Source organism: Megalops cyprinoides, chromosome 13, assembly GCF_013368585.1.
Source record: "Megalops cyprinoides isolate fMegCyp1 chromosome 13, fMegCyp1.pri, whole genome shotgun sequence".
Taxonomy (NCBI): domain Eukaryota; kingdom Metazoa; phylum Chordata; class Actinopteri; order Elopiformes; family Megalopidae; genus Megalops; species Megalops cyprinoides.
In genome coordinates this window covers 26476405-26499901 of record NC_050595.1, presented here as the reverse complement: position 1 = coordinate 26499901, position 23497 = coordinate 26476405, and the positions used below count along the sequence as shown (strand labels likewise).

The window sequence follows — 23497 nt, the reverse complement described above, 5'->3', positions numbered from 1 at the left end:
CACACACACACACACACACACACACACACAGACCATTCTTTTGATACCGTGAATCACTTTGACAGTTCTCTTCAAACAGTTGTCCAGCTCTCTCTCTCTCTCTGTGTGTAATCCCGGCGAGTCTGTACTGCTGGAGGCAGTGCCTATGCTATTACAGCACGCCTCTCTCCCTCTCTCTCTGACTTGCTGTGTACGAGAGGCTGTTGGGCGCCTAAAAATAGCCTATCCCACGAGCTCCCCCATTTTTGCCATTGCTCGCGCTCTCTCTCTCTCTCTCTAGCTCTTTCCCTATCCTTCCCCTGCTCCCTCTCTTTCTTGCTCTCTTCCTTTTTCTCTTCCTCCCTCTCCCTTCCCCCCCGTGCCTTTTCCTGGCAGTGGTAGAACGGGCAGAAGTGGCTGGATTTGAGTTTAGCGCGTGCCAGGGGTAGGAAAGCGTGTGGGGAGCATGCTAAATTTCCACAAAAAAAAAAAAAAAAATCTGCGGGTTGCCACAGCAACAGCTAATTTAAGATATTCGCGAGGACGCGGCGTGTTTAATCGTCGTGCCGGTTTACGTTTAGCCGCGCTCTTTCTTCTCCACTTTAGATGCAGCGCGCTGATGCGGTGGTGGGCGGATGAATGGGGCCCGAGTGATCCCAAACCCCCCGCCGCGTCCCTGCCTCCCCGAGCAGCGGCCCGGGAATGTCAACCCCAGCCACACGCTGGCTGAGCATTCTGGTGTTGGCACAACACACGCGGGCCTATTCAGGCGCGGCGGTCTTGTTTAACTGGCGGTTTGCAGATGAGGGTGTAACGCTGGGGTAGAAAAGGCAGACGGGCCGACAGGGAGCGGGCTCGGCCCGTAGGTAGCCTCGCTTTGGGTTCCTCGGGTTGCTGTGCTACTTCCGCTCTGAAACCCCCCCCTCCGCTCCAGCCCTGTCAGCCTCGAGTGTCCTAGCCGGTGGCTCTGATTAGTTGCCTCATCTGCCGTTCCTCGTCTCCCGTGAGACACGAGCATGAGGCCCGGGCCCGCAGCTGCCCAGGCGGCTCTGTCACAGAGGCCCGTCACTGCCAGGGGGCCTCCGGATCGATGCGGACACGCTGGGCTGTCTCATTCCGGGACGTGTCGCGGCGAAAACGCTGCGAGGAATTCAGCCCGCGTCCGCATGCCCCGACTTGTGCGACCGCAGCTCTGACACAGAACGTTTGCTGGATTTCGACCTGCCTTTCAGATTCACCAGAGCGAAATAATTGAGGCCTCGCAGTGGTAAAAGTGGAAGTTTTTGTGGTTTGTCAGGACCTGACCACGAAAGAACACAGGCTGCTGAAGGTAGATCACCCCATGATCCCTTTGGATAACATATTGGGTGTGTTTCCAGTACCACTAATCAGAGCATCAGTATTAGGAGTCCAGAGAAGCCTGTGATTGGTTGCTGGCAGCCTTAACTGACCTGACTTCCATTTAAGGGTGGCCGAGGAAGGTGCCGTGCAGGACCCCTCAGAGCAGCTGTCCTTCGTAAGGAGGTTGTTTATGGCTCTCAGGAATTCTCTTACCATTATTGCCCTCAGTGTTATCTTTACAAACAGCCCCTTTGGCTCAAGGGGTCCTGTGGAGATTGTGTGGCTTTGATGGATAGTAATGGTACCGTTGCCTGCCCGAGAGCACCTTAGTCCCAGGAGTTCAGCTGTTGATGAGTGTCCCATTTCTTGTTATTTGTGGAGCCGCCAGCCAGATACAGTTGCCCTGATTATTTCTGAAGCGTGGTTTCCTCGGTAGTTAAGGCTGGTTGTAGGAGGTCCCATCACCTTTCAGCCAGAGCACCGGCTGTGCCTGATCAATGAGTGTGGGTGGAAGGCTGTGTTCATGGGTCGCTTTGCCTGAATGTATCTGTTTGCATGCGTTTGTTTGTGTGTGTTTGCACACATCGTCTGTCCCTCCTTGCCTTTTTTTTATCAGAAATATTTTATTATGTCTTGAAATAAAGCGAGATCGCTATTTAGGTCACAGTGTGCTATATTAGCAACATGACATCACATTGCATTATTGTCATTTAGCAGATGCTCTCATTCAGAGTGACTTACATAGACTATGGTTTTATCCATTTATACAGCTGAATGTTTACTGAGGCAGTTGTGGGTTAAGCACCTTGCCCAGAGGGTACAGCAGCAGTGCCCAGGTGGGGAATCAAACCAGCAACCACTCAGTTGGCAAGCCCTGCTCCTTACCACTATGCCACAGTGCTCTGCTCTATCTCATGTTAGATTGATGCATAAAAAGGGTAAAGTCTTGAAGGGTAGAAACAAGACTATCATTAACAGGCAAGGGAAGAAAAAAAAAAAAAAACAAATCCTCCCAAAACACAAGAAACATTAGGATTCATAACAGTATCTCACTGACAGATTGTAAGTCCCCCCCTTTGTCTTTGCTTTCCTAGAACGCGTCTGCTTGCTCTCCGATCGTTTAATGAGACATTGACCCGTTGTAGGTCCCTCGCCGTCCGCTGCCTGGGGTCATCTCGGTTGGTGCCGGGCTGCCTGGCTGTGACTCTCTGTGCGGCCGGGCGTGTGCTGCACCCGGGTCTGATATGGGGAGAGGGCTGAATTATGCATGCGTCAGCTGCTTCCATTCTGTCTCTCTCAACCTCGTCATTTCTAGATGCGTTCCCTTTTTTTGTGCGCCGTCAGCTTGTGTGTGTGTGTGTGTGTGTGTGTGTGTGTGTGTGTGTGTGTGTGTGTGTGTGTGTGTGTGTGTGTGTGTGTGTGTGTGTGTGTGTGTGTGTGTGTGTGTGTGTGTGTGTGTGTGTGTGTGTGTGTGTGTGTGTGTTCGCGGAGCCTCTCTTTCACAAACTAATCGTGCCATTTATAGATCGCGGTGCTGATTCTCAGTCCTTGGATTAATCTTTCATGGGGCGGCGCTGATGTTAGGTTGGTTTCCGTGCAGCCTAACTTATGCTTTCCACAATGCTGTGCAGGTTGGGAGCGGAAAAACACCCTCTACCCCCCCCCCCCCCCCAGCATGATGGTATGCCCTCGCCTCGAGTGTAACCCAGTTACTTGATTGTTAAAGTTGCGTTGGTTACAGCGGGGGTGACTGTAGCCTCCACTCTGCAGAAACGTTACCTGTGCCCCATCATTCTCCACTGAGAGGATAGCGTAGGGCAGGATGGGACTCCCAGCCTTTCTTTGTGCGACCTCTCTCTTTCTGACCCTGACGCTGACTCATTCTCTGACTCCTAACACTTAATCCAGCCTCTTCCCTGCTTTCTCTTTCTCTCTCCCTCCCAACCCAGGGTGCTCCTTGGCTCCTCCGACAGGCCTGGGTCTCCCAAGGGCTGAGACCCAGGCCAGGACCGTACCACCACAGGCACAGCGTGTGGGGTCACACAGTCACACAGTCTGCCGGACGCTCACTGCTTCATTAGATTAATGTGCAGTGGCTGGCCCTATAAATAGCTCCATCTGAAGTTATCTGGCATGGCAGGTACCGACGGCAGCGAGAACCCCGATACCCAGCGTTTCAAGTCATCCCCCGCTTTTATCAGCAGCGTACCTGTGCTAACGCCTGTCAGCGCCGTGCTCTGGAAATCCTTCTGAAGAATGGCCTCTTTTTTTTTTTTTTCCAGTTGGGGAAACGCAACAGCCCCGACAGGTCTGGGAACATGCAAATGAGTCGCCTCTCTGGCTGTGCAGTCTGCCTAGACGGCCGTGGTCCCTGTGAATCCTCAGAGGCATCTGAAGCGGCTCCTTTGGGGCAAGGGGCTGTATGAGCCGTGGGTCTTGGGGCCTGTCTGTGAAACGCAGCGGCGCTGGGAACCGGCCGCGGACACCACACCGCTGTCAGAGCGGCTCTCGTCAGCGTAGCTCCTTACGCTAACGTCTCTCCGCGTCCCCTCATGCCTTAATTGATGCGTCCCTGACCCAGGCTGGCCCGTGGATTACGCTGAGCCAGGCCCGTCTCGTTAGCAGGGGGAAGCGGGCGGGATGATGAAGGGGGTATTGATTAGGATCCGTGGGTGGGCGGGCGGGCGAGGGCCGGGGGGGGGGTGGAAAGGCGTGTGGAAGTGGTAGCTCACGCCGCAGAGCTCTCTCACGCGGGACGGCTGCTCGGGTCGGGGCGGCTGCCGCGCGGGTCAGGACGCGTGCCTCCCCCCCCACGTCTGTGCACCAGTTATTATTAGTCTCCCGAGTCCCTGAGAGGCTCAGGAAGAATTAGCTTCTCCTGTCCTCGCTGCTGCCTTGTGCTTCAGAAGTGAGTGGGACAAAGGCATCGAGTGGTGCTTTTCTGAACCAGTGTGGCTTTACAGCGCAGGACCGGCTCAAATGACCCTTGTTGTAATAAGTGTTAGATCAATGGTACAAAGTGCAACATGAAGACCGGACAAAACAAGGGTTAGCCAAACAAGGAAGCGTGATATCACCGGATGGTGCAAAACCTAACCGAGCAAATAGCCCCGTTCCTTTAATAAACACCTTTGTGTCTGAAATGAGTTTTCCTACACTGTGGTGAGAGCTGGTGAGGGTGGAAAAGTGTTACCATGACAGGCGGGTATCTTGAAGCCAGTTTTGCAGGTCCCCAGCTGTTCTCTTCAGCAGATGTCCTCCGCTGTGCCTCAGGTCATCTCCCTTTTTTCTCACACTTTCAAACTGACCTTCATCTCCGGTTTCCAATTCTCTAAGGTATGAAAGAAGGCCCTGCTACCAGCTGAGGACATGAGTCATTAACAATGAATGCTCGTTCCCAAAGTGATTCAGCAATTTAGCAGGAGGCACTCCAAGAAATACTAATTTATGTGCTTTGATTTAATGTTTCTTGTGTTGCCGCAACAGAAGCCAGCATAGTGTGTGTATTATTGTTTTTGGAGTGCCACCTGTTGAACTGTTTTTAAATCGCTGAGCTCGGGTACCAGCAGTGAACTTTGTCCTTTTCCATTTCACCCACATCCAAACCCAAGTTCAGCTCCCGGAACTTGGATGGGCTGTTCCATCCCCGGGAATGCATTCCGTCCAATCAGATAGCATCCTGCTCTGTCGCCTAGGCACGTCTGTCTTACCCCAGTGGGAAACCGAGGGTGGTTAGTTGCCCGGGGAACGCCTGGTTTGTCGCACCAGCCCGCTCAGGTAAGTGGCTGCCCCGGCAGCGCCAAGGCCGGTTACGTAAGGGGAAGTCCCCTTGAATGTCAATGATCCTTAAGTCCGCCTGTTGGCAGGCAGGCCGTGACTAATCGTTGCCCTTGCGCGAGCATTAGCGAGTCCGCAGCACAGGGGGATTATGGGATCCCAGAGGTTCCCGGGGGTCAGTAAACAGCAGGGAGAGGAAGAAAAAAAAAACAGGAAGCTTTTGGGAACAAGGCTACTGCGCTTCCTGTCTGTCCATGGCGTGACCCCCGGGTGGCGGCGTGACTTCCTTTGTGCAAGGCCTTGGCTCGTGCGCTGGAACTGCACTGCGATGCACTTGTAGGGCTGTTGTGCTTAGAAAGATGGTTTAAAAAAAAAAAACACCCCGCTGAAGTCAGTGATTCTTTTATTCATTTCGGATAGGAGAACCAGGTGGCTAAAATGTTATTAGCTCCGTGAAATTGACAGTAAACAGTATATATATATGTTTGAAATGAGGTGTCATGGCAGCCCACGGAAGGACCTGCCAATTCCTGAAGTGTAAACCAATTTAAAACGACTTAAAAGGCAGTAGGTTTTCAAATTGCGCTGATGAAATTAATCTCCTCGCTCGGTAATTGGCAGCAGTGTTTCCCAAGCAATTGTGTAATTGCATTACGTGCTGTGTTTAATGGTTTACTAACTGGAGGGCCGCCTCTCCCAATCTAGACTGCAGTCCGCACGGTGAATTATTGACGTGCTTTTTGGGAAATGGGAGCACGGAGCTCCAGATCAGAATGTGATTTGTGTTAGTACCAGCTTTGGAACCCTCGGAAGCTGGACCCTCTCTGGCTCTGTAAGATGAAAAAGAAGCCGTTGTACTAACGCCCGTTATCTTTGCCGAACCTTATGTAGCTGTGTAACCCTTTCTGCTCAAACGACACCCATAGTTTCCCTTAAAAGTATAGGTACTGAATAGGTACAAAGCACTTCCACTGTACAAAAATGCATTTAAAAATTCATCATGTTGTCCACTTGTTTGGAATGAATCGACTCCCGTCCCACATGCGAGCCTTGCTGTGTGTATTTGTTTAGCAGCCATGGGCACTGTGGACTGGCGCTGCTATGGACTTACTCAAAGGGGGAAAACCCATTCCCAACCTCTCGTGTTTCTGGGAGCTGCAAGAGTCACAGTGTTCTTGTGACCCCCCCCCCCCCCTTCCCCCCCAACCGCTTTTTTATTGAGAGCTTTTTGAAAAAGTGGATTAAAAGAGAACTCCCACGTACCGAATTACAGCTGCGCGAGGAAGCGTCACCGCCAGAGAGCCGGCGCCCGTAGTGCCACGAAATTAAGATGGAGGCACTTTCCTGTCTCAGTGCCTGCTTGCGGGACGTACCCGCTGAACCCGCCTGTTGGGTAGGGTCTCGGCTTTCCGCAGTGCCTCGAGCTTGCCCGTGACTAAGCGGGGAGGAAGCTCATCTGATTCCGATTGATGGGAGAGCGCACCGCTAACTGAGAAGCAGTCTCGCCGGCCCACGCGCCCTGAATGCGTAATTTCAGGACTGATGCATCTGGATCGGCGGGGCTCAGCATGAGAGGCTTAGTGGGGAACGTGGTGGTGGTGGTGGGGGTGGGGGGGGGTGTGGGCGGCACGTGAGAGGGGTGCTGCCATCACCTCTCATAACTCAGCATCTCTCACACACACACTCGCATGCACATGCACTCTCGGCATCAGATTGACACCCCAAAATTATTGACACCTTATTTGGCAGGCCTGTCAGCAAAGCCTCTATTGGTGGCAGTGAGTGTGAGAGCATGGGGATGAGTGCCGGGAAGTGGTTTGCCATTTGCTGTAATCTATGGCAGATTCATGACGGAGTTGCTCTGACTGTGGGCGTAGGGGACGGTGGTGAAATTAAGATGCCAGTGACCGCCGGGGGGGGGGGGGGGGGGTTGTCATGGGATATGATTCTGTAGAAATTCTTCCTGTAGCAAGGCCCACTTTAGAATGAGAAGACCTGTGAGTGAGTCATCCCCCTGCTGACACCAAATGCAGTCCATCCGAGGGCCCTGCCTTGGCCCTCAGCACGTAGTCTGTGAAGTTTCCAACACCTTTGTGCTTTACCCAGATGCCTCTGTGAATAAAGTCATCATCTTCAATTGTGAGCTTGGATCTGTACAATTTTCTGACTGCTCACTGTTCTGACCTTTCTCCTGTTGCACTGCCTCAAGTTGTCTGTACCGTAGAATCGCCTAATTGATCTTTTCAGCAAACTGGATCAATGTGCAGTTACTGAAGCCTTCTGAAACCCTGTCAGTAGCAGCTTGGCCATGTCTCTCTAATCCTTCTAATGTCTCTCTCCATGTTTACTGTATACTATACTAGAGCATGGGGTGCTCAGGAAACTATTGAGGAAATTACTTTGACAAAAGAAATGACCTGCCACCTCTAAAATCCCAGAATGCTAAACCACTGAACACCTAGCTCTTTGCTGCATTGCAGACTGTTTTCGCACAGGTTGCTAGCTTAAGCCTACATCTGAATTCCTCAGCAACACAGGTGCTGCTCATGAAGAATGAAGCTCTCACTTCTCCCCTCAGTGTAGCGTATCATAAACATGATGTCTGGATAATACAGAAGTGTGTGGGTTTTCAGAGTCTGCGCGGGGTTGGTTGGGCTCGGGAGGTTTGCGCGAAAGCCGGCGTGGGACGACTAAGCAGGGCGGACTTTTTGGCTGCTCCTCTCAGCTGACTGCTGAGGGTTTCTGAGAATGTGACAGCACTGGGATTGCTGTCTCCTACAGGGAGATGGTTTAAGGGGTTGTCCTAAAAGTGCCCATGCAGTCTCGTTAAATGCGCAAAATATTCAATTACAGATGCTCACTTTCTTAAGCTTCTCATTAAATGCCATCATATTGTCTGTGGTAAATGAACAAATGAAAACTTTCATCAGTCCCAGTGATGGACAGGATTGACAATTTCCCGTCATTATGAACTTTTGTCCGTCATCTTTTTCATAGGTTGGCAAATCATTGTTTCATTACTAACAAAGTATCAACAGAGAGACAGCGTAATAGACATACTTTATAAACCCTTGCCAATTCCACTAAATTGGCATGCACCTCAATGAATATTACAGTTGGGCTGTGGCCATAACATTAATTGAATTTCACAATGAGCTGTGTGAGTGATAGTATGTGCTGTAGCTTTGAAATGCATGAAACGGTGATTCAAGAATAATAGATGAATTCATAACTATTCATTTATTTCAGCTCTTGAACTTACAAAATTCATTTTGTACATCAATAGTTGAATATTACTGGGACATTAAAAAGAAATGCAATTTGGAAAGTCTGAAATGACAGTGTTTTCAACATTTCTGCTCTTGCGTATCTGATAACGGTCACCTTAACAAATGTTCCCTGCCCTGCAACGTTTAATATATTGAATCTGTCACAGGTTCTATAGGTCGCATAGTCGCACAAAGCAGTTGCACGCTGATTAAGTCGTTATCCTCCGTACCCCTGCACAGTTTTTGTAACCTGTTGGTCCGTGTTGAGGGACTGTTCATAATGGTGGTGGACATTGTTTGCTTTAGATACTTAGTCTTTGATTTAAGATGCAGACTCTGAGGAAGCCCTAGCAGTGAGTGCTGCTCTGTGACTGGAAGTAGTTACTTTGACATATAAACAAAGGGTGAACTTGAGTAGAGGACCAACATGAAATCTCTTAAGGGGTAGAGCAACAGAGATGGTTGCTTACAAATCATGTCTTTTGGGGGTTTTTATGTCTGTAAAGATGACAGATGGGATTGAAATTTTTCTACGAAAGCTTACACAATTCAGTAAATGGCAGGGTAATTGTGGGTTAATGGAAACCATGATGAAGCAGTTTTTTATTGTAGAGTATAAAGACATAGTTTTTCTACACTCCTGTGTGAGTTTGTTGGAACATTGTGAATTATTACCAGAAGGGAGACACACATTCACACACAGCTGCTGCCTTGCAGTTCCAGAAAATGCAGCCTGTTGGCATCCAGTAACATTTCAGTCTTACATTAGTTGTGCAAGACAGCAGAGTCTCTTCTCTTGATGAAGCTCCACCCCTGTGACAGGGGGGTGTGGAGACGCTTGTCCTTTTGCGGTCACTTTCGTCATGTTCTCATCCTGGTGCCCCTCCTCCCTCAACCCCTGTTTGATTTCACTACCCCCCCCCAGCAGATTGCATCCCTGTGTCCTGTCTGCTCTGCCTCCTGTCTTCACCTTCTCTCCCTGGTGTTGGTTCCGCTCAGAGATTACTGAGGGGTTCAAATACAGCAATTTAGATGGCGGAGTTTGTCCTTTCCCTGCAGCAAGGTGTTCTTTTCTCCCTCCTGCTCTCCCTCTCTCTCTCCCTCCTGCTCTCCCTCTCTCCTTCCTGCTCACGCTCTCTCTCTCTCCCTCCTGCTCACGGTCTCTCTCTGCCTCCACTCTGCATTCATGGCTCTGACTGTAAGGATTTGGGTTGGTTGGGGTCTAGAGGGGGAAAATTTGTGTTTGTCCTCCACGGTTTACCTTTTGAAGGCGAGAGACGAGCTGATGAGCCAGGGCCTCATGAATCGGCGAGATCGGCACGGCGACTCCGCCGAATCGGATTTAAATATCTAATCTGAATCTCAAAGGCCTCCCAGGTCCTGTTTGAGAACAGCACTGTACACGCACAGACAGCGTAAAATTTAATTCAGCTCCTCAGCCCTTTTCCCCCTGTTTCTGAGCTAAAAGAATGCACGCTCACACACCATTGTGAGATTATGTACCGTGCAATCAACTAGCTGGCAGTCCACATCTCCCTTCTCTGAGGCGGTGGCACAGGCCTGGCTTTTCCTTCAGATGGGGATGCCTGCGTCTACACTGCCTGTAGGCACTTCTGTGGTCTGCCTGGTGTAGGGAGCTGGGCACAGAACCACAAGATTCCAGCATCAGGGAGACAGTGGTCATGCAGAATGTGAAATGAAAGAGCGTGTTTGAGCCAATCGGCAGGTTTAAAAATGGATGGTTTTTTCTGAAGCCACCAATCGGCTAAGGGCTCATCTTTGACCAGTACAGGAGTTCGAGTGGGCTCAGGTTTGTGCTTGTATACAATTCAAAGTCTGATGCTGAAGAATTCGGGAGTGAAAGCGGAGCCTGCCTCAGTTGTCCTGAACCCCGTCCCTCCCTGCAGCTGAAAGGATAAAATGGATGCTTAAGATAAATTAAGAATTGCTGATTTAAATTTGGACGAACTTTAAATTATAAACAAACTTAGAAAGCCTGTTTAGAGGTTGAGTCCTTCCATGCATTCTGACTGATGCGTGTTGCCACACGCAGGGTGCTCTGCTGAGAAGTGAGTGACCCCAGCTCTCCGCGGTCAGCTGTTGCTTTGCACAGCCCAGGGCGAGGGGAAGAGATCCGACTGGCCGAGGCGCAGCAGCACAGAGGCCAGCGACCCGGCCGCGATGGACTCTAAGCGGCCTTCGATACAGATTAAATATTAACCTCGGGCTCCCTTATTGAGCGGGAGCTGGACGGTGAAAAGATATTACCCGATAAATAATGCAGGCTCGTTACGCCTTCTGCGCTGTGCTGAATGTGAAGATGAGGACCGGCGCCTTCGCCGGGCCGCAGCGTCATGCCGCACCTGCGCCTCACAGGTGACATTACACGGCCGTTTGTCACAGGCGTGAATGAGGCCATGCCCCTCTGCTGTCCTTTTACGAGTGGGAAAAGCAAGAGGGAAATAAGTGGTGATGATTCAAACTAAGGAGGCCGGACATTTTTTTTGTCAGTCACAATTTTGCTCATGCCCTCTAGCGTCGGCCTTCTTCCAATTCAGCCGATGTCAGCTCGCAGCAGCGTGACCTGTTCCTTCGAAGCCCAAAAGTGTGGCACGGCCCAACACGTCCAAAAATACTTCGACGGCACATTTCACGCCAGGCCGTGGGACGGGCAGATTGAGCCGTTTTTTATACGATGAGCGTAATAACCTCCCGGCTCAGGCGCGTTACACCACTCGCTGACTTTGAGCCCGGAAGGTGCAGATTGAAAATTGAAGTGAGAAGCTTGGGAAGGTGGGGGTGGGGGGGGTGGGGGCTTCAGGTGGGAGGTAGAGCCGAGGACGAATCAAACGGCAGCTGCCAAACAGTGATTTTTATTATTCCCCCCCCACTCTTACCGTGTCCGTGCCGGGTAATTCAGCGTTGCTCCATCCACTTGAATTTCCTCTGGCTCAGCGCACGGCAAATTGAACACAGGCCTGGGCTGGCGGCGGCTGAGGCGGGCTGAGATTACCTGAGCCATCACAGGGCCTCGTTCACTCCCGACAAATGGGTGGGTATTGTTTTTCCGCGGCAACAGTGGACCCATTAATGCCGCCTCCGACGGCTGCCAAGCTAAGGAGCCTAACCGGCATTTATTTTGCCATGATACAGAGCCTGAAGCAGTAGCCTCCCCGCCTTGACTGAGGCATTGTTTTTCGCCTCCAGTGTCAGCAAGGCTACCTTGTTGGAGTTAAACCAGAAACGCTCCCAGCCCTTGAAAACAGATTGTTGTAAAAGCTGCTGTGTTCGTGTAAATGCAGAGGTCACCTGTAACCCTGGCACAGCCGCCGCCACCCCCTCCCTCCTTTTGGCATAGAAAGCTCAAACCGATGGGGAGGCGCTGGGAGGTGACAGAGATGAGCGCTGTAATGACGATCAGCTCGTCATAACCTTCCATGGCTGTGCTGACCCACTTGGACTGCCAGTACTGGGATCGTCTCTCTCTCTCTCTCTCCCTCTCTCTCCCTCCCCCTGTTCTGATGCTGTCTCTTTTCCTGTCTTTCTCCCTCTCTCACCCTTGTTCTCATGTTCTCTCTCTGCCTGTCTCTCTCCCTTGCTCTTGTTCTCATGCTCTCTCTCATTCTCTCTCTTGTACCCTCCTTCCCTTGCACTTTCTGTTATCCTGGTTGTCTTTCTCTCCCTCTTGTTCTTGTTCTCGCTCTCTCTTTCTCTCTTGTACTCTCATTCTCTCTCTCTCTCATCCTAGTTCTCTCTCGCTCGCTCGCTCGACTTCATCCTGCTATGTCTTGTTCTGTCTCTCTCTCTCACCCCCCCCCCCTCCCCTGGGGAGGTATCAGGTAATAAGTAGCCACAAGACAATGATGTAATGTGGAGGGTATGGAGTGTGTGTGTGTGTGTGTGTGTGTGTGTGTGTGGCTGGAGGGGGTGTTCGGTTTTGCGTTTTACTGTCTTGTTTCTGTGCGTTTTACCATTGTTATGAAGTGAACCTGCGGCAGCAGGCTGCAGAGTGAGAAATGGAAGCTCAGCCCTTCAGCAGCAGTTTGTGTCAGAAACCACAGGCTGATTGAATTGTGTTTTCAGCCGTTCAGCACTGATCATGTTTAGCATGGGGCATAATTTCATTGTATCAGACCTTTCTCCCCCCACCCGCCCCCCCAATATACAGAGGGGATGTGGATAAGGATGCCATTAATTTGGCGGGATTATTGAAAGCATAATTGGATGTGCTTGTATACACAGTAATTTAATTTCTTTGTCTCAGTAAGCCACTGTTCGCTTACAACATTCATTTTATTAGCGTTGCCTTAGGTCTGAGAGAGAACGGCTTGGGCTTTCTTGCGGCTCATTGAAAACTGTGCAGCCAGCCCCCTCAGACAATGGGGCAGTGAGCACCGAGCAGTTTCATCTGGTAATTAATTGTTGATTAAAGCGCATGTTACAGTTTTAATTGAAATATTTAAGCAAGTCCCGTTTCAGGTTTTCTTGCTCGGCCCGCTTCAGCGCGTTTGAATGAATCTTTCTGGACCTCCAGCGGAGGACCACCTTGGACTGAAATAACTCGGGGGCCCTTTGTGAGGGCGCTCCCCGCTCGTCCCGGGTCCAACGTACCCCGCGACGGACCATCTGGCTGCGACTTTGGCAAGGATTACAGCACAGCCTGCCAGTTTCCTTTCTGTGTGTTCAGATGTTCATCACCACTGCTACCACGGCGGCGGAGGGGGGGGAAATGAGCGCCGTCGCACAACTCCACACAAACAACACACGGACAATGACATCTGGCGAGTTAGCGTAGGGTCATCTGAAAGCGGGATCGGGGTGCGTAAGGCTTTTTTTTTTTTTTTTTTTTTTTATCAATCTCGGTTTCTGGGAAAGGCTTACTACCAGCGGCCGATTTACGGGTAGTGTCATCGGCATTGTGGAAGTCACGTGTCTCATGTTCGCTGGTAATCGGTCGTCACGGTGTGTGACGTAATTTTTGGCTTGTAGGTTACTCTGGATGCCTCTGGGAGGAAAATGATGCAGTTGTTGAATATGACCGTTAATAAGGGAGAGTGTAAAGTAGTGTTTCAGGGTCTCTCTGGCGTCTTCTGCGTGTAAATCGCAAAGTGCACCGACGGGTAGTGGGTGACGTAGAATTATGACATCGTCGTCTTCCTCCTTTTGTTGACGTTCTTCTGGTGCCAGCGGTCCGGACAGATTGGATTAAGATGATTTTGCTTTGTTGTTTGTATCATCTGAACCCGTGGCAGCTGAAATCGCTAAAGCGTTTCTTTGCTGGCAGCCATTGTTGTTTTGAAAACATCGATTTGGGAAGTAAGAGGCGTCACCGACCCCCTCAGCTGCCCACCTGTCCCCGCTCGGCCCTTCTGCCCGGGGAGTAAAGCGCTCGCTGCACTGCGGTTTACACCCCGGGCGTGTGCCGGGGCCTCGCCTTCGCCCTCCCGCGTTTGCACAGATTGTCTGTAAAGGCTCGCTACACATACAGCTGTCAGAGCTAAAAATACAGTTCTGGCAAAAAAAAAAAAAAAACGATACCGAATAATTTGCATCCGTGCGGTGCTGATCAGCAGCAGAGCTCTTTTCATTTGTGCGTGACTTGATGTGCATTTTGTCTCCTTCGAGCGTGGAAGCCATAATTTCGCCGTTTTTCCCCCTCATCGTTTATTTTTCACTTAATCACTTTGTTTTTTTTAGGGTGGAATTCTGGGAAAAGAATTCTGGGGAAAGCTGCTTCCTTCAAACCGTTTTTTTTTTTTAAGAAGACAGTGCTCTAATGAGGCCGTTGCTCCGAGCAGGCACAGAGGCAGCGGGGGGTCCTCCGCGCTGCCGAACAGACGTTGCCCTTTCCTCAGTACTCCCTTTCCCAGCTTCTCTTTGTGCGGAGAATTAGCCCTCAGGGGAAAGATGGCAGGTCTCATCTCAGCTGGATTTCTTTCCTCGCTGACCTCTGCGTTGTCGTGGGTGCGTCTGTGTGTGCTGTGGCCCCAGTTTGAAGAATTTGAGGAACTAATCTCATGGCAAACATTACAGCTCCTTTTCACGGGCTGATATGGATACTTTCCTTTTATGTGGATACAGTTTCTGTTCATTAGAAATGTAATGAGAAGAAAATATGGTTTCATTCAAATTTAAATGAAAGTACCATTTAAAAACCTGTGACTTTAAAATTAGTATCTACATTTCTGTGACTCACATTTTTTTTTTTTTATAACCATATTATTTAAATTGATCACAGTTGTTTTTTAAGGTGCAATGTGTCAGTTTCCTGTGAATTACTGTGAACTAGACCTGCAGTAGATACCATTTTAACTTCTCTGTATATGTGACAGTAATATCATTCCGGTGCTGTGCATCGAAAAAACCGGACTGGGTGAGTGTGATATGTAAATACATGTAGCCAAGCAGATGCCCCAGTGGCAGATGGGAAATGATTTTTGTGGTGGCTTGGACTGCAGAAATTTGGGAATCCCTCTCTGAGATCACCACCCAGAGAGGGCTGCAGTTTATCCTGGGACTGGTGGGCAGGCCATTGTGAGCCAGGGAGGGATTGGAGTGTCATGTGCAACAGTCTCGCCCAGTCTCTCTCTGCCCCCTTCTTTTACATTCTGCTGACTTGGGGGGGACATCAGAGTAACACAGAGCTCACATCTCCCAGCAGGCAGCGGGGCATAGCCACGGTGACAGGGGTTTATTTATTCGCAATTGTTATTAACTTCTGCTCAGTTTTTCTCCTCCAGCTCTTTGTTAAAGCGTCTGCGAGCCAGAGCCGCTTTTATGATGACACTTCCATTAAGAGCCGAGGAGCGTATTACAACCGTCAGCGATATTAAATCAATTAGCCCCCAGCTCATGCCTAATCTCTTTACCTGACAGTTTTCTGCCCACACCGTCCAGAGGTCCCTCTGAAAAAGCTTTGGCTGACAGGAAGGGTTATTAGACAACTGTAACCAACAATGAAAACAATAAATATGAGAGAAATAAACGCACTGAATCCCAAGTTATTGACATTTATTTAATGAGAAATATAGTTCATAAAATTAAAAATAAAAAAAAAAAGATTTTATTTTGTGTTGTTAGTCAAAGTCTTGTTTAATCTTTGGTGTCATTGCTTATGACAAGTATCCCTTGGCAGTATTTCAGCATGGCAGTGGCCACGGATCCTGTCTTATTATCAGACATTTGCATATTTAAATGCTTGGCTTATTGCCATGGAACCCTTGAGTGAGGTACTTAACCCTAACTGCAGTTTGAAATTTCCAGGCGTGAACTTGGATACATGTAAAACTGTAACCCATGTAAATCACCCTGGGTAACAGCATCTGTTAATCAAATAGGTATGTATGATGTAGCATGAGCTAGAGTTGTAAACTGAAGACCTTGTACCTCCACTGTTGTGACAGCAAGATAAGATATTCTGGGTGGAAACTCCCCCTTGTTTTTGAGTAGTGAAGGGTGACTGTGTTTAGTCTGTGAAGCCGGAGCGTGGCACGGTAATTGAGTGGGCTCCCATTGCCGGTGCTGGGCAGAGAGACGTTGAGTGAAAGCTTCCTGAGTCAGCACCCTAAAAAATCGCTGAAGTGACGTGACCGGGGGGGGTGAGCACAGACCTGGAGGTCGGAGGCCTTGCATGCTAACGCTGGAGGAGCAGCTCACTCTCGTGTGTGTGTGCCGACACTGCCGGCGGCAGTAAACTCCGGGAGGGTCGCCCGCCTGTTCACCGTCAATGAAAGCGGACGCGACTGGTTCCACTCCGCCTGTCACGCCTCCTGTGGCCGGGACGGCTTCCCGTTCGATGTCGCCGGCGCTTCCCTCATCCGGTCAAATAGTCTCTTTGCTGTGGTAAAAACGTCTCCATGAAAAATAATATCTGCAAAACAAACCTTAGGGAGGAGCCTGAGTGTGGCTGGGCTTCTGAGGCAGCCCGTGTTAACTTTCTCAAAGCGGGGCTTTAGAGGACGTGGATTCCACCACGATCGCGCATTGATTGGCATGTTGGGATGAAGAGCTGCTCTCTGAATTGTAGCCTAATGTGTAGGTTGTTAAATATTCATACGCTGTCTTTGATGTCTGCTCAAGTTGTTTTTCCTTCCATCTTTCTGTTCCTGTGGTTTACTGCCGTCAGGAATTAGGGCTACTTAGAAAACCACCGTGCTGGCTCATATCTGGGTATGAAAATGAATCTCTGGTACCCAGGGATGCAGTTGGAGGTTTCAGATGGGAGGGTACCCTCTGTACCAGTAACGCTGGCGGGAGAAGAATGTGTGCTTGGCTCATATACTTGTTAAACGGCCGAAACCGTTTTAGCTGGATTAGCGCCAGCTGCTGGTGGGAGGTATTGCCTGGTGTAAATACTCACCTGCACCGGCAGTCTCTCTGCGAAAGACTCTCCACAAACAGAGCACGTGTTTTCAGGTCTGTTAGATGTTTGAATTTGGCCTGCGACGGCAAATTTGAGCCCACTCAAATGATCTGATTACCGTACACCAGTAGAAGCTGCAGGACTATCGCGTATCATTTCGCCCATTCTGACATCAAAGCCCGGGAACTGTAATTTAGTCACACCCTCCATTGTGATGTCAGGCATTGTGTATGGGGCTAAAAGGCCTATGAGATTCATTTAGGGTCCTGCTGAATGGGTAGCAGCGAGCACTCACGTGCCATCGGAGCATGTGATAATGTGATAATGGAGGGCTCACACCCTTCACTGCTTATCAAGTTACAGGCATTGACACTCACAAAGACGCCCAAAGGCTCTTTCCCTTCATCATCAAACTCCCCCTGCTGTACGGAATGGTATAATCCTGTTGTCTAAATTTGGATGTCAGGGTGTTTTTTTTTTTTTTTTCTTTCCCCCTTCCCTTCTGGTTTTGGACAGGCAGAGCCGCGGTGGTAAAGAGGATGGAGGTCCTGAGAGAGTCCGGATGCTCTCTTGCTTGGCAGTCTGCTTGTTAAAATCCAATTACACACAGAAAATAGGGTGCAGTGTGAGCTCGCTGGGCCGTTAGTGAATTAGGATAAAGGTGGCCCCAGTCCCCTTAGCCCATCCGCTCTGATGTAACCGTGTCCCTGCTTCCCTGCTCCCCTGCTCCCAGACAGTCTGAAGTGTCGTCATGACGCGCAAGACGCTGTGATGGTGTCGGTGTCCTCAGCGAAATCGCAGAGGCGTGTTTGCTGAACATTCTGGATTGTAATACTCCCCCCCAAACCCCCCGCCCCCTGCTACCCAACAGCAGCCTGTCCCACAGGCAAGTCCAGATCAGATATGCTCCTTGCACGGGAATACCGTAAACACTTGTCAGGCAAAGAGCAGGACGTGATGCCCCGTGTTTACACAAAGATCGCTGACCGCTCCCTGGTTCTCACAGCAAACTGGAGGCTGTTCTGCTGCCAGTGGCGGTGATGGTAGGAAATTGGAAACAAGGAGACGTCTGGGTGACATTTTCACAGTAAAGTGCCAGGCAGTGGTGTGCAAACTGTGTGGCGGTTATACTGGTTTAGGAAATTGAGTGGAATAAAATTGTGTTGCATCCATTTGACCGGCGCTGTTGGGTGTTGACCACATTTACGTTGAATCACCGAACGTTTCACCCCTCCGCCCCAGTCTGATTTTCCATCTGTGCCTTTGATGCTCATCATCCCTGACTGATTTCGGTGTGGAAGTCATTGTTTATCGGGTTCAAAAGTCATGCAGGCTGTGCTGCTTCATGGAAATGTTTGGTGTGGACTGTTAAACTCCACTGGCATGCAGAGAGGGGGCTGGTTCAGACAGAACAAAGGGAGGATACTGTAGGCTATTCCTCCACTCGGTCCAGATGGGAGCTCTGCATAGCCGCCACGCAGGGTTCCTTCGGTTCTGCGGCTTTTTGGACAGAGATGTTAGAGATTCAGCCACCGCCCCACTGCCTTGCCGGTGTGAGTCATATAATGAGGTGAAAATTTCAGGAAGGTTTTTGTTTGAACGAGGAGGTTTAGAGAAGGGAACAGCAGGAAACCGAGGCCCTTTCATCTATGTTTGTCTCCCCCGTCCTTAAAGTGTCCCTCACAGCGGGGGTGGGTGGAGCCCGGGCGGAGTTGTCCAATAGCTGGCCAACCTCAGGCGGCCCCACACCGCTCAGTGTTTGTGTGAGGCTGTCACAGCGTTTGGCCGTCACGCCGCCCACAGCGTGACTGGATCATGCGTACGCGGGAGGAACGCCACCAAGCCACCCATGACGAAGATTAACCGTTAAGTCAGAGAAGCAATCAGGGGGGTGTAAGATGGTACTCCTTAACCCAAATGGGCACGACATTGCGCTAATGCTAATTTTTTTTAGGAAAGACTGAAACGAATAAATTGATCGAAGACAGGCCGTTGCACACTTGGAACGATGACACACCCTGGATGGTAACCAAAAAATAGGTGGGAGGTTAAATGCACTATCACCTGTTATAAACACTCATTAAAGGGGAACTGCAGTCAAAATCTACAATATGATATGATTTATGCTGTACATAAATATACTTAAAGTCTTCCCTCGCACAGCGCAAAAGTGTAGCGTGCAGCGCCCCTGGAGCGTTGACTGGCAGCAGTGGTGACGTCGCCGGGGTCATTAGCAGCCCGCGCACATCACTGGAAGTCAAATCGATTTCTCCGTCTGAATTCCGAACAGCTCATTCTTCCCGCTCGCGAGGGCCACTGAATGCCTTAATACACACGGTGTGCCTCGCTGTCCGCCGAGCTCCGCCGTACGCCTGCGAGGCGAACAGTCTGTTCCCTGCGTGGGGGATGCTTCTCTTGCACAAAGGCGCACGCTACGCTTTCTGTGGCGAGCGTGGCGGGTAATGTACGAAAATGCGAGAGGGGGACACACTCTCTTATCTTTATATATACATAAGGCCGGTTGTGTTGCTGTTTACTGAGGTGTGAAGAAAAACATTACAGGTAGTAAATGAAATCCCCCCTGCCTTCTTTGATGTTTTTTTTTTTCTTTTCTCCCTCCCAGACATTTCAATCTGCGGATGAAGAGGGACACCACCCTGTTTGCGCCTGACTTCAAGCTGGAAATGTCGGGAGAAGAGACACATTACGATACCTCCCACATTTACACAGGAGAAATCTTCGGTGAGTGCGTCGTACAATTATTTCCAGGAGAGACCTTGGTGATGGCATGATGGAGATAGTTACCAGGGAAACACTTTTGTGTCTGTGTGTGTGTGTGTGTGTGTGGGCAGGGAGTGATTTGATGAACCCATGAAGCTCAACCCCACTGAAGCTAAGGGACTGTAATGAGAGAGGCGTGGGTCTTCTTCAAATGTCTGTGTGTGTGTGTGTATGTGTGTGTGTCTCTCTCTCTCTCTCTCTCTCTCTCTCTCTCTCTCTCTCTCTCTCTCTCTCTCTCTCTCTCTCTCTCTCTCTCTCTCACACACAGAGTGTTTTTGGGTCTGTGTATGTGAAGATGGCTAGATTGAGTGTGTGAGTGAGTGGGGGGGTGAGGGGGTGCGGTCACATTTTGGCACCACATCCCCAGTCCTGACCTTCCCTGGAACTGGACTGGAATGAATGGGAGTGCAGACAAGAGCGGGGTGTGCCTGGTCATGTGATACGGATCTGACTGTGCTCGACACCCAATTCCCAGCAGCGCTGATCCTGGTCTCCACCCAGCCATTCCTGTGGAATAAATAGTCTAATTCAAATCAGACCTGCGAGGCAGGGGCCCTGGTAGTTTCTGTCTGTACTGAGATCAGTAGATGAAGTGTCGGCGATCACCAAAGATCACCTGTACTCCTGAATAATAGATGTGTCAGACACAGCTGCAAAAAACAGCTCTAGAAACAATGATGGAAATACGAGAGAACTGAGAGAAGATGAGAAGACACGAATGTCTGGGTTACTAACTGATTGGAGAACTCTGCAAATATTACAGTACATTAAGTTACATTCAAACATGAACTGCATACGAGTCTGTCTAATTATATAGTCAAAAGGGAAAAAAAAAATTGAACATTATTTGGCTCCCGTAATGAAGCTAATATAAAAGCTAGTATAATCTTTAATCTGTTGTTTTGGGATGATTGAATGCGTTCCGAAATGAACACTTTGTTGTACATGATTCATTAAATAAAGAGTTCTGAGTTGTGCTCAATCTACAACATCCCAGGTATTCACAAGTCTGGTAATTATAATTATTTCAATAATGATGTTCAATGATTATAATTGTAGCTGCTGGGCTTTCAGTCTTTCCCTGCTTAGTCTTTTTTCCTCCGTTCTTTCTGTAGCTCTTTACTTGCTGGATAATGCTTTCCTTCCAAACAGTGATTTTTGTGGATGTAGATTAAAAGTGAACGGGAGGTCTTCCTTCAAATGTTACGCTTAAAACTGACCGCCACCCTTCAAAAACATCCCACCCCCCCCACCCCCAAACACACACACACACACACACACACACACACACACACACTCACTCTTCAGATGCCTGATCTAAGATCTAAGATCCTGTTACTGCGATGTCCTCAATCATTAGCTTTGTGCTGATAAATGTACTTGTTTGAAAGCACTCTGGTTTTCTTGAGCAGTAATTGGTATTGTCAGGAAAAGATGTTCACATCTGCCTGGCTCATTTTGAATAATAGAGGAACCCTGTGGCTTTCAGAAATCATATCAAATCCCAGCTTAATTGTTTTCTCCACTCCTGGTGAAAGTGTACACCATTTCCTCCTAAAAGCAGTCAGATTATCAGTTACTGTTCAGGAAGGTCTAACATCTTCAAACACAATCGATTTTTTTCCTTCAACTTTTTAATGCCTGAGTAAGTTTTTGGTGATAGTATTTTTTCCACTTTGTCTTCAAAGTCATACAGTGCAGTACACTTTTAAGAATCATATCTGTCCAGGATGATTAAATTCATATAAGCAGGTGATTTATAATGTGGAGTTTAAAAGACATTTATGTTTTAAATAACATTTTCTCACATCTGAGAAGATAAATGCTTTAACCTTGGAAGAAAGCATGCAGTGTTTTAATGTAAATCCTTTGTTTAAAAACAAAAAAAATAACAATACAAATCACATTTAATTATCAGTGTCACTTTGCTGTGTGCCATACAATTCATGGGCCAGTTAATTTAACTAAATTCAAAAGTAAAATGACGTGACCCATCAGTCTCTGTGATGAGACTGTGCCTAAGGTGACTCTACTTAGGCTGCTCATTAGTTTTCCTTCCTCCTTTCAGATGCTCATGAATATGCTCATCTTTGATAGTTTATGTATATTCTGTTCTCTCCCTCTTGCATTATGTGTGATGTCCTGTAACTCCCCATACATGTGCGTCAGGAAGCCCTGTGCATTGTGGGTGATTTTGTGACTGCTGGCACCATCCCACCAAGGCAGATTACTATGCATTACTGTACTTGTAACATGTACTTGGCAAATAAAGGTGATTCTGCTTCTCTTGGCGGCCTTTTAGAATCTTAGACAGTGTAGGCTATGGAATTCCCTAATGCTCAGCTGGTGCTCTTTGGTCAGACTCATTTTTATTGTAAAATTAAAGAAGCCTGCACTGTTGACCTTTGAAGAACATCTTCTCCTTTCTTGCCGTGACGACTGACATCCAGGCAATTCATGAAACACAACAGGCAAGCGGCACTTTGCAGCGCAACTTTTTTTCCCTCACAAAAATTGCTTCAGTATTTTGAAATAGAATGTAGTAAAATTATGAACTGCTTTTATTTTTTATCATGCTCACCATTGAGCTTGAATGATTTCTTACATGTGAGCAAATTGATTCTTAGAAGTGGCTTGTTTGATTTTTAAAGGAGAATACTTAATGTTTAGTATAGAAATAATGACTGTGTCCCAGTGTTTTGATCACTACTGTATATGTGGTTCATTCTCATATCGTCATTTTATATTAGCGAAGTGCATTATGCAGTGGTATTCATGAGGCACTTATTTCAGTACTGCTGTTATCAGAGGCATAAATGCAGTGAAAATATGGACGTATTTCCTCAGATGTGACAGTTACTATTCAAAATTGTGCATTCTGTTCTCACAGGAGGGGTTTTGGGTCAGTGGCAGGGGCGGAGCCACGCTATGTGCTGTTCCTTTTATGGGTTTGGAACCACTCCATGACTCAATATTTGTTATGAATCAAGTTTCTCCCTTCTCTCAGCGGGCAGCAGACAGAAGTCTGCTAGTGCTAACGTTAGCCTTTCATGATAAACAGGGCGCAGTCCTGAATCCAGCCATAAGGATACTTACCTTTGAACGTTTGCCAGCGTTTTGCGCCGGAGTGCTGATTGATTGATTTGTTAGCGGCCAATTTTGAGGTGCGCACACGTGGCGGGACGCGAGCCGCCTGGCGTGCCGGGCCTGGGAATAGAAGCGGAGCGATCAAAGCGCCGAGGTGGCTGGAGCGGCAGATGGTGTGGACTGCACCATTGATTCTGATTTAGCAAATTGAGCTGTATTTCTTCTGCACAAGACGAACAGTTGGCAACACTGAGGGTGTTTTTTTTTCAAAGGAGAACACGTCCTTGTCCGTCTGCCCAAAGGATTCCTCAAGGGCCTTCACTAATCAGGGCCTCTAACCAGGGCCTCTACCAGGTGTGGTTACTAAGGGCCTTCACCTCTACCCAGGGCCTTTATTAAGTCCCACCCTAGCGCGCTAACATGTTATCTCAATGGCAAATCATTTACATAAGGGTCCACTCTGGACTGCTCCGTGTTTAGCCTGAAAGGGGCTAACATTAGCTGGCAGACTGGCACCCAGGAGAAGCAACCCAGCGCTTTGCTAGCCCTTTGAGCACTTTGGGAAATGGAGATTGCACTTGTGTTCCTTTTCTCGTGTTCGGAAGAGAGGCGCTCGCTCTGAACCGTAACGAGACGTCCATCGGGGAGCGTTGTCAAAAGGCTCTCCGTTTGTCTCCAGCAACGCTAACGTGGCCCTGCTGTTTTCCTGACGCCGCGTTATCCGCTGCACGGCCCTTCACCCGTAATGAAAATCCGCCTGCTTGTCAGCGGGCCTCGGCTCGCGGTGTTCCTTCGGCAGAAGCCAGGGTGTTTCGGGGTCGTTCGGCGGCGTGAGCTGGCTTGAGCCGTGGGTGGGAGAACTTAAGGGGGGCAGAGGTGTTTAAAAACCAGGCCTGGCCTT

The 23497-nt window shown here is 49.0% G+C and overlaps 1 protein-coding gene across 1 annotated transcript in view; it reads left to right on the top strand.

The window, feature by feature from the left end:
• Positions 1 to 23497, top strand: part of adam10a (ADAM metallopeptidase domain 10a) — a 72318-nt gene that overhangs the window by 24606 nt on the left and 24215 nt on the right. The window contains exon 3 of the mRNA XM_036543609.1: positions 19352 to 19470. Within this exon, the coding sequence (XP_036399502.1) occupies positions 19352 to 19470 (119 nt within the window). The remainder of the gene's footprint in view (positions 1 to 19351; positions 19471 to 23497) is intronic.